The 12,968-nt window shown below is 36.6% G+C and overlaps 1 protein-coding gene across 19 annotated transcripts in view; it reads left to right on the top strand.

The window, feature by feature from the left end:
• The window catches only part of LOC116217322 (uncharacterized), a 672,500-nt gene that overhangs the window by 347,203 nt on the left and 312,329 nt on the right, over positions 1-12,968 (top strand). For 6 of the 19 annotated variants that reach the window (XR_014887148.1, XR_014887155.1, XM_085239002.1 and 3 more), the window contains one exon: positions 8,654-9,037. The exons of the other annotated variants lie outside the window; for them this stretch is intronic. Coding sequence is in view for 1 of the 6 variants with exons in the window: in XM_085239024.1 (XP_085095150.1) it covers positions 8,654-8,657 (4 nt within the window). In the remaining 5 variants the exon portion in view is untranslated. Of the gene's footprint in view, positions 1-8,653; positions 9,038-12,968 lie in introns of those variants that run through there. 19 annotated transcript variants of the gene reach the window in all.

Genomic DNA, 12,968 nt, shown 5'->3' on the forward strand with positions numbered 1-12,968 from the left:
GTTCAGGCAGAGATTGCTGAGGCTCTGTTTACCACAGCTCAGATACGAAGCAGCTGTTATGCTTCTGGATTTTTGTAACATTGTTAATATAATTAGGTTGCATACAATTCCCTGTTCCAGTCTAATTTTGCAAGGATGCTGCTTTTGAGATTTTGTAAAGAACATCATTTCTCGCTATACTTGAAGTTTAAACATCGTTTTCTACCACCTGAATGATTTTTTTTTATGTTTTTCTTTGGTGAAACATTTCTCACAAGAAAGAGCATCCCCAAAACATTTCTTGCTGCATGCACATTCAAACAGTTCTCCGTTCAGAAGCCTAATTTCTTAGTGAGTCACTTTTAATGTCTGAGTCTGTTAAATGTACTACAAATGACATCTGAGCAAAGATAAAAGGAATTTTAGTCCTAAATTCAGGAGGACAGCTTTACAATAATAGCTTGACCAGACAAGGGAGGAGACCTTTCCTTGATCTGCATGTGAAGTTACTGTTTTCAAATCTCCTTTGAAAAGAATAGATTTCATTTTTAATGTAAACTGCAATCTAGTTGGGTTTAATTCAGGATAAATGTTTTGGCTTTTTCTCTGCAGGCATAATTTGCTATTGACAGACATACAGTGGTTCCAGTACTTTTACACTGTTTTTCTTTGTGTCCTTTAATCACCTGCTGATCCAGAATTTCCTCTATTTTTTTCATCTAGTGTAAATAATCACTAACCTGATCTCACCTCTCTTTGCACACTGCAGGGCATCTGGAAGATTTGCATGTGATGTTCATCTCTCTCTCCCCTCCCCACCCCAAAGTGCTATCTGAATAGTTGATAATGAAATTTACATATTCATGAAAATAAAGTCTTAAGCACAGGAAACTAACATGCAGCATTGCATTAATATTTCAAGTTATACGGTTTGCTTTTTATGTGCAAACCATTCTCATATCTATGTCCATATTAAAGATGTCTTCTAACTATGTCAGTGTGCTTTTTTGTACAGACACCTGGCATGTGTCTGTGCTCCTGTCCATCTAATGATCTTAGATCATGCTAGAATGTAAATAAGTTTCACAAACTTCTTCCGTCTATTGTATGAATGAGGTAAACAGTACATTCCTCATTTCATAGATGTCAGTAGATAAACTGATTTGTTCATTAACATACAGTGATTTGATTGCCAAACCAAAAATAGATTGTCTTTTATCCCAGTTCTTAACAATAAGACTGGATACCTGAGAGAGGATTTTGCTGGATATAATGTCTTCTTTGGAAAACTTGTAAAAAAGTTTTGCATTTGTTGAAGGACAAATTAAGAGGAAGAGTCCCCTGATTTTTCAGATCACATCCAGTTTCCGTATGTGAATTGTGTGAGTGGTGTAGAGAGCAAACTCTGAGACTCCCAGGGTCTTTTTCTCCAGGAGCTCAATGACTCTAGATAGTAAGGTCCTAAAAGAAGCTGAGGGATCTTAGGAAGCTGTCTAGTCCATCTATTTGCCCCAGAAAGAAATGTTCCTGAAGGCTTTTTCTCTCACCTGTTCTTTGAAAATCTCTCAAGGGACATACCACAACCTCCATATCCCCACTATCTTCATTTACTTTAAACTCACTAAAATTGCAAGCCTATTACTGCTTGTCCTAACCCAATATACATGGAAAATAGAATTGTTCCCTTCTTCTTGACTTTTTTTTTTTGTTTGTTTGTTTGTGTTCATATTTATACAGGGTTGGAAACCTTCAAGACTTCTTTCAAAATAATACCAATCCTTCATTCATTCCTTGTCACTTTATCTCTTCATCTGTGATATGTCCTCTTGCTTTCCTTCTGGAGGTTTTCTCATTTCAACTTCTTGCAGGTCACCTCCTTCTTAGTTAGTGTCCCCAGCCAGCAAGCTCTTCCACTTTGTAATTTCTTCATCATGTAGATTGTGTCATCGGTATCAGCTAGCATATGAACTCCAAAGTATTCACCATAAAAGAAAATACAGAATTTCACTTGTTAAACATTTGTTTTCTGAATTTCACTGACACTCAAGCACTTCAGTTTTGTTTCCATCGGTGGATATATATATATATTTTTTAACCTTCTAATGCTTTTATCCATCACAGTTCTGTCTTTCTCCTCTGTATAGTTCATCTATTTTGGCTATCCCTCTGTTTCCCTTTTTTTTAATTTTACTGGCTTGTTTGTGCTTTCTTCCTGTGGTCTTTTTGTTGTTCTCATTCTTACTACAGTTTCTCATGTTCTTAATGAAATTTATTATAGATATGTATGTTAGTGCTTACTTTCCACATTTTTTCTGATTATCTTACCCTCTTTGCCTGTGTCTCTTAACACAGCTTTGTCCTTGAATATGTCTGATCAGAATCTAAGAACAAGCCAAAATGCTAATGAGAACTCCATTAACTGGACAATAATACTTCCATGTCAGTGTTGCTGGCCCTTATAGTGTAAACATATGCAGAAAATCTAAGAGCAAACTCTAAGCACTTTCTTACACATTTCACTGTGTCTGTAGCCATCATCAGAAACAATATGCTCATACTGCTATTTTGTTGGCATTGTGCTGAAGTAGAGAATGTGCTTCTGCAGAAGAATTCTTTTACCTAATGCGGATAACATTTATATTGGAGAATGAAAAATTCAAGATTTTGGTGCAAGTGTTGAGTTCTACACTGCGTTGCAATTACAGCTGTTTTGCTCTCTCGGTATTGCCTACAGCGATTCTTGGAAAGAGAATGTCCTTTTTACGGTGTTGTCAATTGTCCCCACACTTTTGTAAATCACTGATTTTTAAGAGATTCATCTGAATCCCTGGACATACTACTCTAAAATTTTAAAATATTACAGATGGTATCTTCCTTCTTGAGCTTTACTTAGAGTCCTCATGGATTTAACTTCTTTTCTTCAAGCCATCATATATCCTGTCCTTAGCACATGCCCAGCTCATTTTCAGTGACCAGTTTTCCTGTCCTTTTCCCTACTCATTTTTTGCTTTCCCTTTGGTCACATTCGTGAAAAAAGATAGAACAAAACTAATATCTATCTGATGGTCTTTCTTTTACATAATCTGAAAATGAAATGAAGATGACAAAAGTCAGATATCATTATCTGATGACTTGCCTGAGTTCTTTTTGTAATTCAGGATTTAAAATTTTTTAGCTAAAGTAAATTAATCATAGCATCATTAAGGTTAAAAAAGGCCTTTAACATCATCTAGTGCAACCATGTACCCATCACACACATATGCCCACTAAACCTTGTCCCTCAGTGCCACATGTACATGGTTCTTGAACATCTCCAGGGATAATGACTCCATCACCTCCCTGAGCAGCTTGTGTCAATGCCTCGCCACTCCTTCTGAGAAGAATTTTTTCCTCATATCCAACATGAACCTCTCCTGGCACAACTTAAGGCCGTTACTTCTTGTCCTATCACTATTACCTGGGGGAAGAGGCTGATCCCCATCTTCCTACAACTTTTTCTCAGGGTGTTATAGAGAGTGATGCGGTCTTTACAGAGCCCCCCCTTCTCCAGACTGAACCAGTTTTCTTTAGCCACTCCTCAGAAGACTTGTGCTCTCATCCTGCCTCTAAAAAGTCTTTGAGTAAGAATGTCTAGCATATTTATGTCTCCATCACTCTCAGTAAATGTGTATCTTTTCTCTGTCTTGCTATGTGCCTGAGAGGGACCAACTATGGAAGATGATTCTTTAAAACAGGCAGGTACTGTAGTTGCAATGTAAAAATGAAAGCCTAGAATGCTGAGAGGACCTTCCTGGAATTTAAAAATTAAGGTATTTTCTACTCCTCGTTTCATCATTTTGTTTACTTCAGAGGCTGATAAATTGTGGGGTCTCTGCTCTTTATACCAGGACATTAAAGTATATATGAAGAACACTTCTATTCTTTAGTTCAGCTCAAAAGGATATGCATCGTAACTGCATTTCTAGCAATGGTGTTTGGCTAGAGACAGTTAGAACAGCATTTCAGATAAATAAAAGGAAGTGTTATTGAAAGAATGCAAAGCTTTTAAGGGTTTTGTAAGATTAAAGTTTCTGTGCGTTACAAAGGAACCATAGAGTCATTAAAAGAATGCTACTGAATGAAAAAAAAAAATGTAGTGAAGCACAGAAGAAAAGAATTTATCTGATTCTTTAAGTCCTAGAGGCACAAAATGAAAACAGTAAAGAAAATAATGGATTTGTAAGAGAGAGACCAACACACCTCAAACATGGAAATCTACTGGTTAATATCAGCTTATGCAAGTAGCAGTTGAGACTAGCTTCTGTTTTATGGTTTTGTGTTGCATATTAGATAGTGGCAGAGGGAGCAGATTGTCTTGTTTTTAAAAAATTTGTGTAGTGTCATATGTGAAAGTTGAGCTCCATCGCCTCCCTCTTGGAATCTGTGCTTGTTGCTTTTATTAGCTGAGACTTAAATAACATTTACAGTGATACCTTGGTATACAATAAAATACACTCTGACTTCTGGGGAATGTGCTTGCTGCTGATACCTATGGAATGCTAACGACTGATGTTAACAATTTCTGACCCTCTCTGTGGAGTATTTCACTCTTTTCAGACAAAAGCCAGAGATTTCAGGCTTGTTCTGGTGGGAGCTTGGGTTTTTTAAGTCCTTTGGTAGCATAGAGCAGAACAAGCAGAAATGCCAGCTTCGCTGTTTCACCCTCAAAGGAAAATTTTTTGCAGGAGCAGCTGCCAGGGGGTCTAATAAAACACTGAGTATTTGTTAACTAACAGGACTAGTGAATAGTGAGTAACTAATTTATAGGGCATTGCAGCTGCTTTTTTTTTCTATGAAAACTTCATTTTTTTGTCAGTGTGGATATAATAAAACTGTTATCATTGAGAGGCAGATTGTCCTCTCTGCCTTCTCATCCTCTTGAAGTGGTCAGGGAGAAACATGGAAACAACAGCTGAGAAGTAGTTGGCATATGATAGTAAAATATGCTGCAGCTCTTGCTGTTATTTTGCAACTGGTTAGAGGCACAGACAGCTTAACTGTTGACAATTTACGTGGTTGGGTTTGTAACAGCCGCTTCTCTGCTGTCATAACTGAGGACAGCAGATGTTTACATCAACAGGGGAATGTCTGAAAAACAAAACAAAAGCACTCCTAACTGCCTAATCAAGAGTGTGGTCCTGCAGCCAGTGATATGGATGGGCACATCTAATAGTGTCACTTCAATGAGAAAAGGCAAGTCTTCCTGTTTCTCGGTGATGGATAGACAGACTTCCCGCAGAGCTCCAGCAGGGGCTGTGTGTAATTAGAATTCAGCAGTAGTTAGCTGACTGCTAACTGAGTGCTGTGCAGCAAGTTGTTTGGTGCAAACAAGTCAATAGATCACCAGAAGCAAATATTTTGAGTGGGATCACAGACGATGCCATGGATATGGCCATGCCAGAAACTGAACAGAGAAGTATTGTGTGAAGCATCACAGCTCTTTCTGTGCTGCAGGATTCTTCCTTTGCGTATGGAGAGGCAAATGTCTCGTAGTAGAACACAGACACTATGATGCCTGTGATGCTCAGCTGAGAAGTCACTTAGGCTGAGCTGATGGACAAGACAGAGCACTGAGAGAGAGCTGGGATTTTGAATCGCACAGAGCCAAATGGGATCCTTTCTCCATTATGAGTGACAAATGAAAACATCTCTGTAAAGTAGACTCTCACGTCCTTTCCTTGCAGCTTAGAGCAAAGAATGTTTTTCATTTAAAAACAGGAACAGATGGTGCTGCCCACACCTCTTTCCAATCCCTCTTCCCTTAGCCTTTTTGTTAGCAAACTCACACAGGATCTGGAGACTTAAGCTTGCTTCCCTCCCTCTTAATCTTGATGGAATTCAAACTTAGCTCTCAACTCCCACCAGGAGAGTCTTTGACTCACTAGGTGTTAAGATAGTCTGGATAAAGGCTGGAATCTGTTCCTGGCTGGCATGCAAACTGTGCCAGCATGTAAAACAAAATGCTAAATGCTCAGTACTTTCTTGTGGTTAGAGCAGTTGAATTTTACTTGTTTACTATAGCAAAAGATTCCATCCTTAAAGCTGTACTCAGACCCACAAATACTATAACTGTGGTTTTCTCATAGAAAAGAAGGAAAAGGAGTGTTTACAGGCAACTTCAGGCACTTTCATTATGATTTTAGCAGTAGCTAATATGTTGTAATGGATTCAGACCGAAGGAGTAATGGATATATCCCACATCGCTCTGTAATGTTAGGCTGTGGCAAAATATCTACCACATCTGCCTTTCACGAGATGCTAGTCGAATAAGTGTTCTAGGAAGCTTAGGAGGTATAAACAGATAAGAGCGTGTTAATTTTTATGGCTTGATCAGGACTGCTTACAAGATGGGCTAAAAGATGGGCTACAGCAGATTTGAGCGTGCCTGAAAGTTGAGTTTTAGGCAAACAATACCAGCAAACCCAGCTACTTTCAAATTTTGATGTTTCCAGGGTTCAGCAATGTATTGGTAAGATAGTTTTTGTAATTTGTGTAATTTGTGTGCAAAGTATGGCCACCAAAGTTCCACATGTTTGTGATCTTTTTTTTTTTTTTTTTTTTTTTTTAAGTTACATATTGACTGTTTAGGTGAACATCTGTCTTCAAGTAGCATCATTGACAGTTGTATGAAAATTCTGTGGCATCATTTTGAGAGGCTCTGTCCCTTAGACTGTCTCAGAATTACAAGCCAGTGTTCATCTACTGAGAAAGGCAATTTTGAGTCCATTTAAAAGAGTCTGGAATAAAGTAACATTGAGAAAGATGTAGTTGAGGCTATGGTATCTTTATTAAACAGTTCAGTGACTGCTTGCACACACTGCCTTCTGCCAACTCTATTAGCTACTTTCTCAGAGAAGTAGTACACTTAAAAAAAAAAAAGCCATTCAGTGTTCTACGTCCTACAAATGTCCATTTGAATACATTTCTACACAGATTCTATGTATTGACAAGCTTGTACTTGAGGAAGAAATGGCATTTCCTAATCCTGTATTTGATTTTCTCTGTTAAAGACTAAATCCAATTGCCTAGATAGGAATAAACCTTGGTGAAAGATGATATTTGTCTTTGCTAATCATGCAGAACACCCACAGCTCAAAGAAGTAGTAAGGTGAAATAATGCGGCTTCAATATCCAGCCTAGAAAATAAATTCTAGATGAAATGGGCCCTATGCTAATAGTCAATCTGACAACTTCCTCACACAGAAAAGCTTTGGAGAGTGGTATTTGATGTCATTTTTGTTTGTTTGTTTTCCTTCAGTGGTTTTCTTGCACTCGCTTTTCACCTATCTTTTCCTTTTTTTGAAGGTGGAAGAATGTTCTTACTCCTCCATACAACTCCTATGTCTTTTTAAAGATTTATATAATTATTGGTGAGCCTTGGGGTTCCCAAGTTTTCTCACAAAGACAACCTGGATGTTTCTAGATAGTGTCTGAGGATCATTATGGCTGGCAATCCTGTGGGATAGAGTCATTCTGCTGGAGCTGTCCTGATGTGAATTGTGTCCCGTGCCTGTCAAGCTTTGCTTCCATCAGTAATTAATCTGCTCAAAAATAAATTTGAGGGACTCTATTAATAAATAATCCTTAATAAATAATATAAATAATAATATAAATAATATATAAATAATAACTAATGAATGTCTTATATGTGCTGACTGCAAGATTAGCATCAGTCTTGGCTGACACAACTCTTTTAGTACATCATATTAGTATCGTAAGAAAAAGAAAATCTTAATGATGTAATGCTTTCACAAAAATGAAGATAACAAAGGATAACTAAAACAATTTTGTGCTACTTTTTTACCTGCAGATCATAAATATTAATTTAATCTGTCTAATCCACCATCACTGTAGGCAGAATGGATGACCCATGTGTGGAAGACATTGGTAGCTTAGCTGGTATCTGAAATAAATCTGTCCAGTTCTCTATGTTACTATTCCTGGGTTTGGAGGTTCACTGCAGGCCCAGCTTTCAGAAGTACGTTCCAGATGTTTGTAGGATTGTCATCTTCTCTTCTCTGGAATCCAGGTTTATCTCTGCCTGGGTTATATAATAACTCTGCCCGAGTTATTTCTTGCTGATAATCTGACAATAGTCCTTTAGCTACAGCATAGAACTAAAGTAGAAATGACTAAACTGAGACTATATTATCAGGTTAATTTATCTCTTTAGTCTGTTGATGTTTGCTTGTTGCTAAAAACAAAACAAAACAAAAAGCAACCCAAACTTGTAATTTATTCAAACAATGTCCTGTATTCAAAATCCACTGATCTTTATGTAGTAGATTTCATTAAAGACATACTTACTGTGGATCGTGAGTCTTCTATATTTGTAATAAGCAAGACAAAATAAATAAATAAATAAAATAAAATTCAAAGTAGAAAAGCACTTATATACCAGGGCACAAGTTGTCCAAATGACTGCAGAATTCCAACTGTGATAATCCTTTTTGAAATTTAAAATTTATTGAGAATCATTCTGGTAATGGTACCTTTAAAAATTGGGATGTAAATTAGATAGATCAGTAGTTGAATCCAGGGTGCTAACTCTTATGTCTCACTCACACAAATACTGTCTAAAAATTTTATTCAAACAGACCTTTCTTCATATCCAAATTACCTGTTTGTTTTACAGATGATGCCTGGTGATCACTGAGGCAAAGATGGATAACAGTAGGAAATAATTAAGACTTTTTTTTGTCTCTGACGAGCTGTTGGTCATCACTACCATTGTGGAATCACTGAATTCCTAGCACGGAGTATTTTCTCTTTGGAAGAGAAGAAAAGTAAAGAGGGCTAAGAAGTAAGGAAAAATATGCATTTTGTAGAATTCCTCAAGATAATCACTTATGTTAAAATTACTGTATTTCTTAAGATTCACAGAAGTTCTTGCAAATAAATCACTGATGAAATGAATGTACACAAAGCACTAATTTTGTCCTCCTTGAATGATGACAGGGCTAACTTCATATTTTCTTTTTGTGCATATGCTAATAAATGACTTTTTTGTACTACCTGACTAGATCTAATTTGTCACATTCTTTCATGTTTCAAGCAGCAAAATTACTTTTTCCACCTGAATGTAGCTTTAGGATTACCTATCCCTTATATCACCTATCAAAAGATTTCATGATGAAGAATGGTACATTTTAAAGAACTTTATTGAGGTACATTTTTAAAGAACTTAATATAGCAATTTTTCCTGTTAAGCATAGATCTATGGTTTCGTTTTAAGAAAACTAAGTGGGAAAAAAAAAGTTTCCTTCTTTTGCTCACAGAACTGATGCAATCCAAACAAAATGTTCAAGCTTTCAGAAACTGACGAATGCAGTGGTTGAGTGATGAAGAACAAGTTTTTGTTCTTTGTCAAAACATGATTAATATCTCAAAGTTATTGGGACCTGATATATCACTTACATAAACTGGACTTCTTCCAGTAATTTCTGGAAATTGCTAGAATGAATAACATTTTAATTGTGGTTTCATCCAATACGATGCTTTGCAAAATTTAGGTATTTTATTTTTGCAGACTTCAACATTAGACTTGCTGTTGGTTTTTTGTGTTGTTTGTTTGTGAGTTTCTTTTTTCTTCTTCCTTTTCTTTCATTTCCAACTCTTCTCCCAAATCAGGCTTCATTCACAGTTTCATTAGGATAGCTGTTTTCACAGAGAAAAATGCCTGAATGGAAACTGCTATGTTTTTGATAGTAAAACCATGTTATCTCAGCAAATAAATCTATTTTTGCTTGACACCTGCCCCATTTCTCTAGAAAAAATAGACCAATTTTTGAATTTTTAATGAAATGTTAAGAACCTTGAATTTCAAAATGGTTTTGATTTGTTGCAACACTTCTCTCACCTACATTCTTGTACCTGAATCAGAACAGAGAATATATTTCAGATGCTGCTAAGCCATTGGAATGAAGTTTTGGATTAACTGACTTCAATAATCTTTATTAATTGCAATTGGACAATAGCTACTTGGTTTGAATTTTGAGTGGTTCTCTGTGGAGCCAGGAGTTGGACTCAGTGATCCTTGTGTGGTCAGTTCCAGCTCAGGATATTCTGTGATTCTGTGATAATTCTTCCATGATGAACAGGCAACTAATGGAAAAAATATACCCAGCTAGCTGCCCAGTCAGATAGAAACTTCAAATTCTCTTTGAAATCCTCTGCTATATCTTTGGCTTTTTCTGATCCCCCCTTCACATAAATGATTTACTAGCATGCTCATAGAAAGAGAATACCTTGGACACATTTGTATGAAGGTAAAAGAAAAAAAAAAAATCAAAATGAAAGAAAAAGGTCTGGAAACACATTCATAAAACTTATATAAAGCTGTTTCAGTTTTCAGAGTAATTTTTAAGAAGTTGATATAGTTTACATATGACCTCTCTCCTGCTATCGGTTTCCCCCGTTAGGCTGATGACTAGTTGATTGTGGAAATGTTGGATTCAGTGTAGGACAGATCACATGAATGAAATTCCAGGGTCTGTTATGAATGTAGATAAGAAGTAAATGCCTCCAGTAAGATTTTGGCAAAGAAGGAGTGAGGGGACTGGTCCAATTATATAGAAAAAAGCAGGTTCTCCTGAAATTAGTGGCAGAAGTCATGTGCTGTTCTTTAGTTTGGAGATTCATAATCCTTTTTCTCTACTACTTCTTGAATTTGAGAAGCTACGTCTTGTGTCACAGTGACGTCTTCATGACTATTCTGCTTTTAAGCCCACACAGTGTAAATTTCAATCCACAGCACTTACTTCTCCAGGAAAATCCCATCAAATATATGTCTTTTTACTGAATTTCAGTTATATGGTATATTGCATTGAACAATAGATTCCTTATTATCTCAGTATAAGATAGACCTGTGTTTTCTTTCCATGTAGCTTGAAAGCTGGGCACTTAATACCGAAATTATATCTATCCTGATATATATTTGTCTTCAGATTGAGTAGTTTTCTGACAGTAGCTGCAACAACTTTCAACTTTTTTTTCTTTAAACTAGAATGTGGAAGTCATCTAATTTTATTTTAAATCAAAGAACAGACCACAAAACATGTGAGAAGAGTACTGTTGCATTTTGCAATTTTGGATGTGAGGAACCTTGCAGAATAAACAACAAAGAATGAACAACAAATAATTTGCAAACATTTCATAAACAGATACAGTGCATAAAACATGGATTTCTAAATGATTTAATTATGATTCATATAGGGTGAATAGTGATTTATGGACAGCTCATAAATAGAAAAAAAATACTGCTATTAATTGATAGCTGTAGATAATTCATTTCAGTCATTGTGATTTAGACAAGATTTAAATAAGTAGCTAGTAAAATAAGTGTTTGAAGTCCATTGAAGATACCCTCAGAGCATCTCCCTATGATAGTTCTTAGTTTAGTTGGTGGTTTTTTCGTGATTGTTTTATATTTGCTACTAATATTTGAAGAATGTTGTTGATGTCATTTAAGTTTATTTTGAATAAAAATACTACCTTAGAATAACATTATTTATTATTATGTAATATAATTTTTACAGTTAACCTTAATCTTTATTAGTATTTGTAACTTTCCTGCAGACAATTCTCAGTGCATAAGTAGATTGTTGACTGCTGTGTCTTGTTCCAACAGATGATTTGAAATCATACTGAGTTCAAAGCATTTCCAGCTCAAGGAAAAATTATCATTCAGAGACTTATATGTGGTTAGATCCCTTGTCCTAACTTTTTAATGCTTCTAATAGATGCCTCTGTGCAAACCAAAGGTACTAATAAATAGGATAGATAAAGAAAACCATCAAAGCCCTGCTGAAATTGCTATAGAAGAGCAATCAAAAACATTTGCCAGTGCTCTGGAATATTAGACATTCATTACAAAGTCACTGCACAGCATAACTGTGGAGCAATAAGTTCACTTACATGCAAAACTGAATTGCTTCATGAGGCTGTGTTTATAATCTCAACATTTATATAAAGGCCAAATATTTTCCAAAGAGATTAAACTCACCTGGGTCCCAGTCTCTGGTGTGACTTCAGAAAATGAAATATACTCAGAAGTGCTACGTGCTACAGAAAATGAGACATCATCCATCCTAGCTGAAAGCAGTGAGAAAAGTTCACAGTGCCGTCACAGCAAGTTGCATGCACTTACAGAAAGGCTAGCCTGAAGTTTTGTGGCTTTTGTGTTATTTATGTGTACTCTGGTACCCATGGGCTGGGTAGTGGTGGTAATTGCAATGGAATGCCCCAAAAAAAGAAGTTTTGTAAGATCACCAAATACAGAAGTAGCGTGAAACTACCAGATCAGTGGGATTTCATGGGGCTGGTACTGCAGAGACAGTGCTTTGCCTTAGAGTAGGTAAAGCTTAAAGAGAAACAGCTTACAAGTAAGGACAGTGAGTGATTTGCACAGTGGCCTGCAGAGGTTTCATGTGGAAGGAGAAGAGATGAATGATCCAGGGAATATTTGAGGTGGATGTTTGCCAAAAGGGTATCATTTGCATAAGGAAGATAAAGAAGGGGTTGGTGGTGAAACAGCAGGAGAAAGAAAATGGAAGAAATGCTCAGAACGGGAGACTGGAACAAATAGACAATCGTGATAGAAGATGCTCACAGATAAAAGGACAGAAGAGTCTTACTATATTGTCACAGCTCCAACAGACGCTCCTGCCAGCTTCACTATCTGATTGTCCATTCCCAGCAGCTTCATCTCTTCACTGTCACCTGCTTACGCATGGATGGGAATTGCCTTTGAGTATCTGCATGTGAGAAGTCTCTTGAGCTTAAGGAAGATGCTGAGTAAAAGAGAGAACCCCAATTTTTTATTTCCCTCCCACTGCTCACTCTCATGTTTCAGTGTTGTATCACTCTGCAGGTGTTGCTGCTCCGTCTCTGGCTGCTTGTCTAAAGCAATCTGGGCATCACTGCAACTTTACCTTTCCAGGATAAAGCCC

This window comes from Meleagris gallopavo, chromosome 1 (assembly GCF_905368555.1).
Source record: "Meleagris gallopavo chromosome 1, MGAL_WU_HG_1.1, whole genome shotgun sequence".
In the NCBI taxonomy this organism is placed as follows: Eukaryota; Metazoa; Chordata; class Aves; order Galliformes; family Phasianidae; genus Meleagris; species Meleagris gallopavo.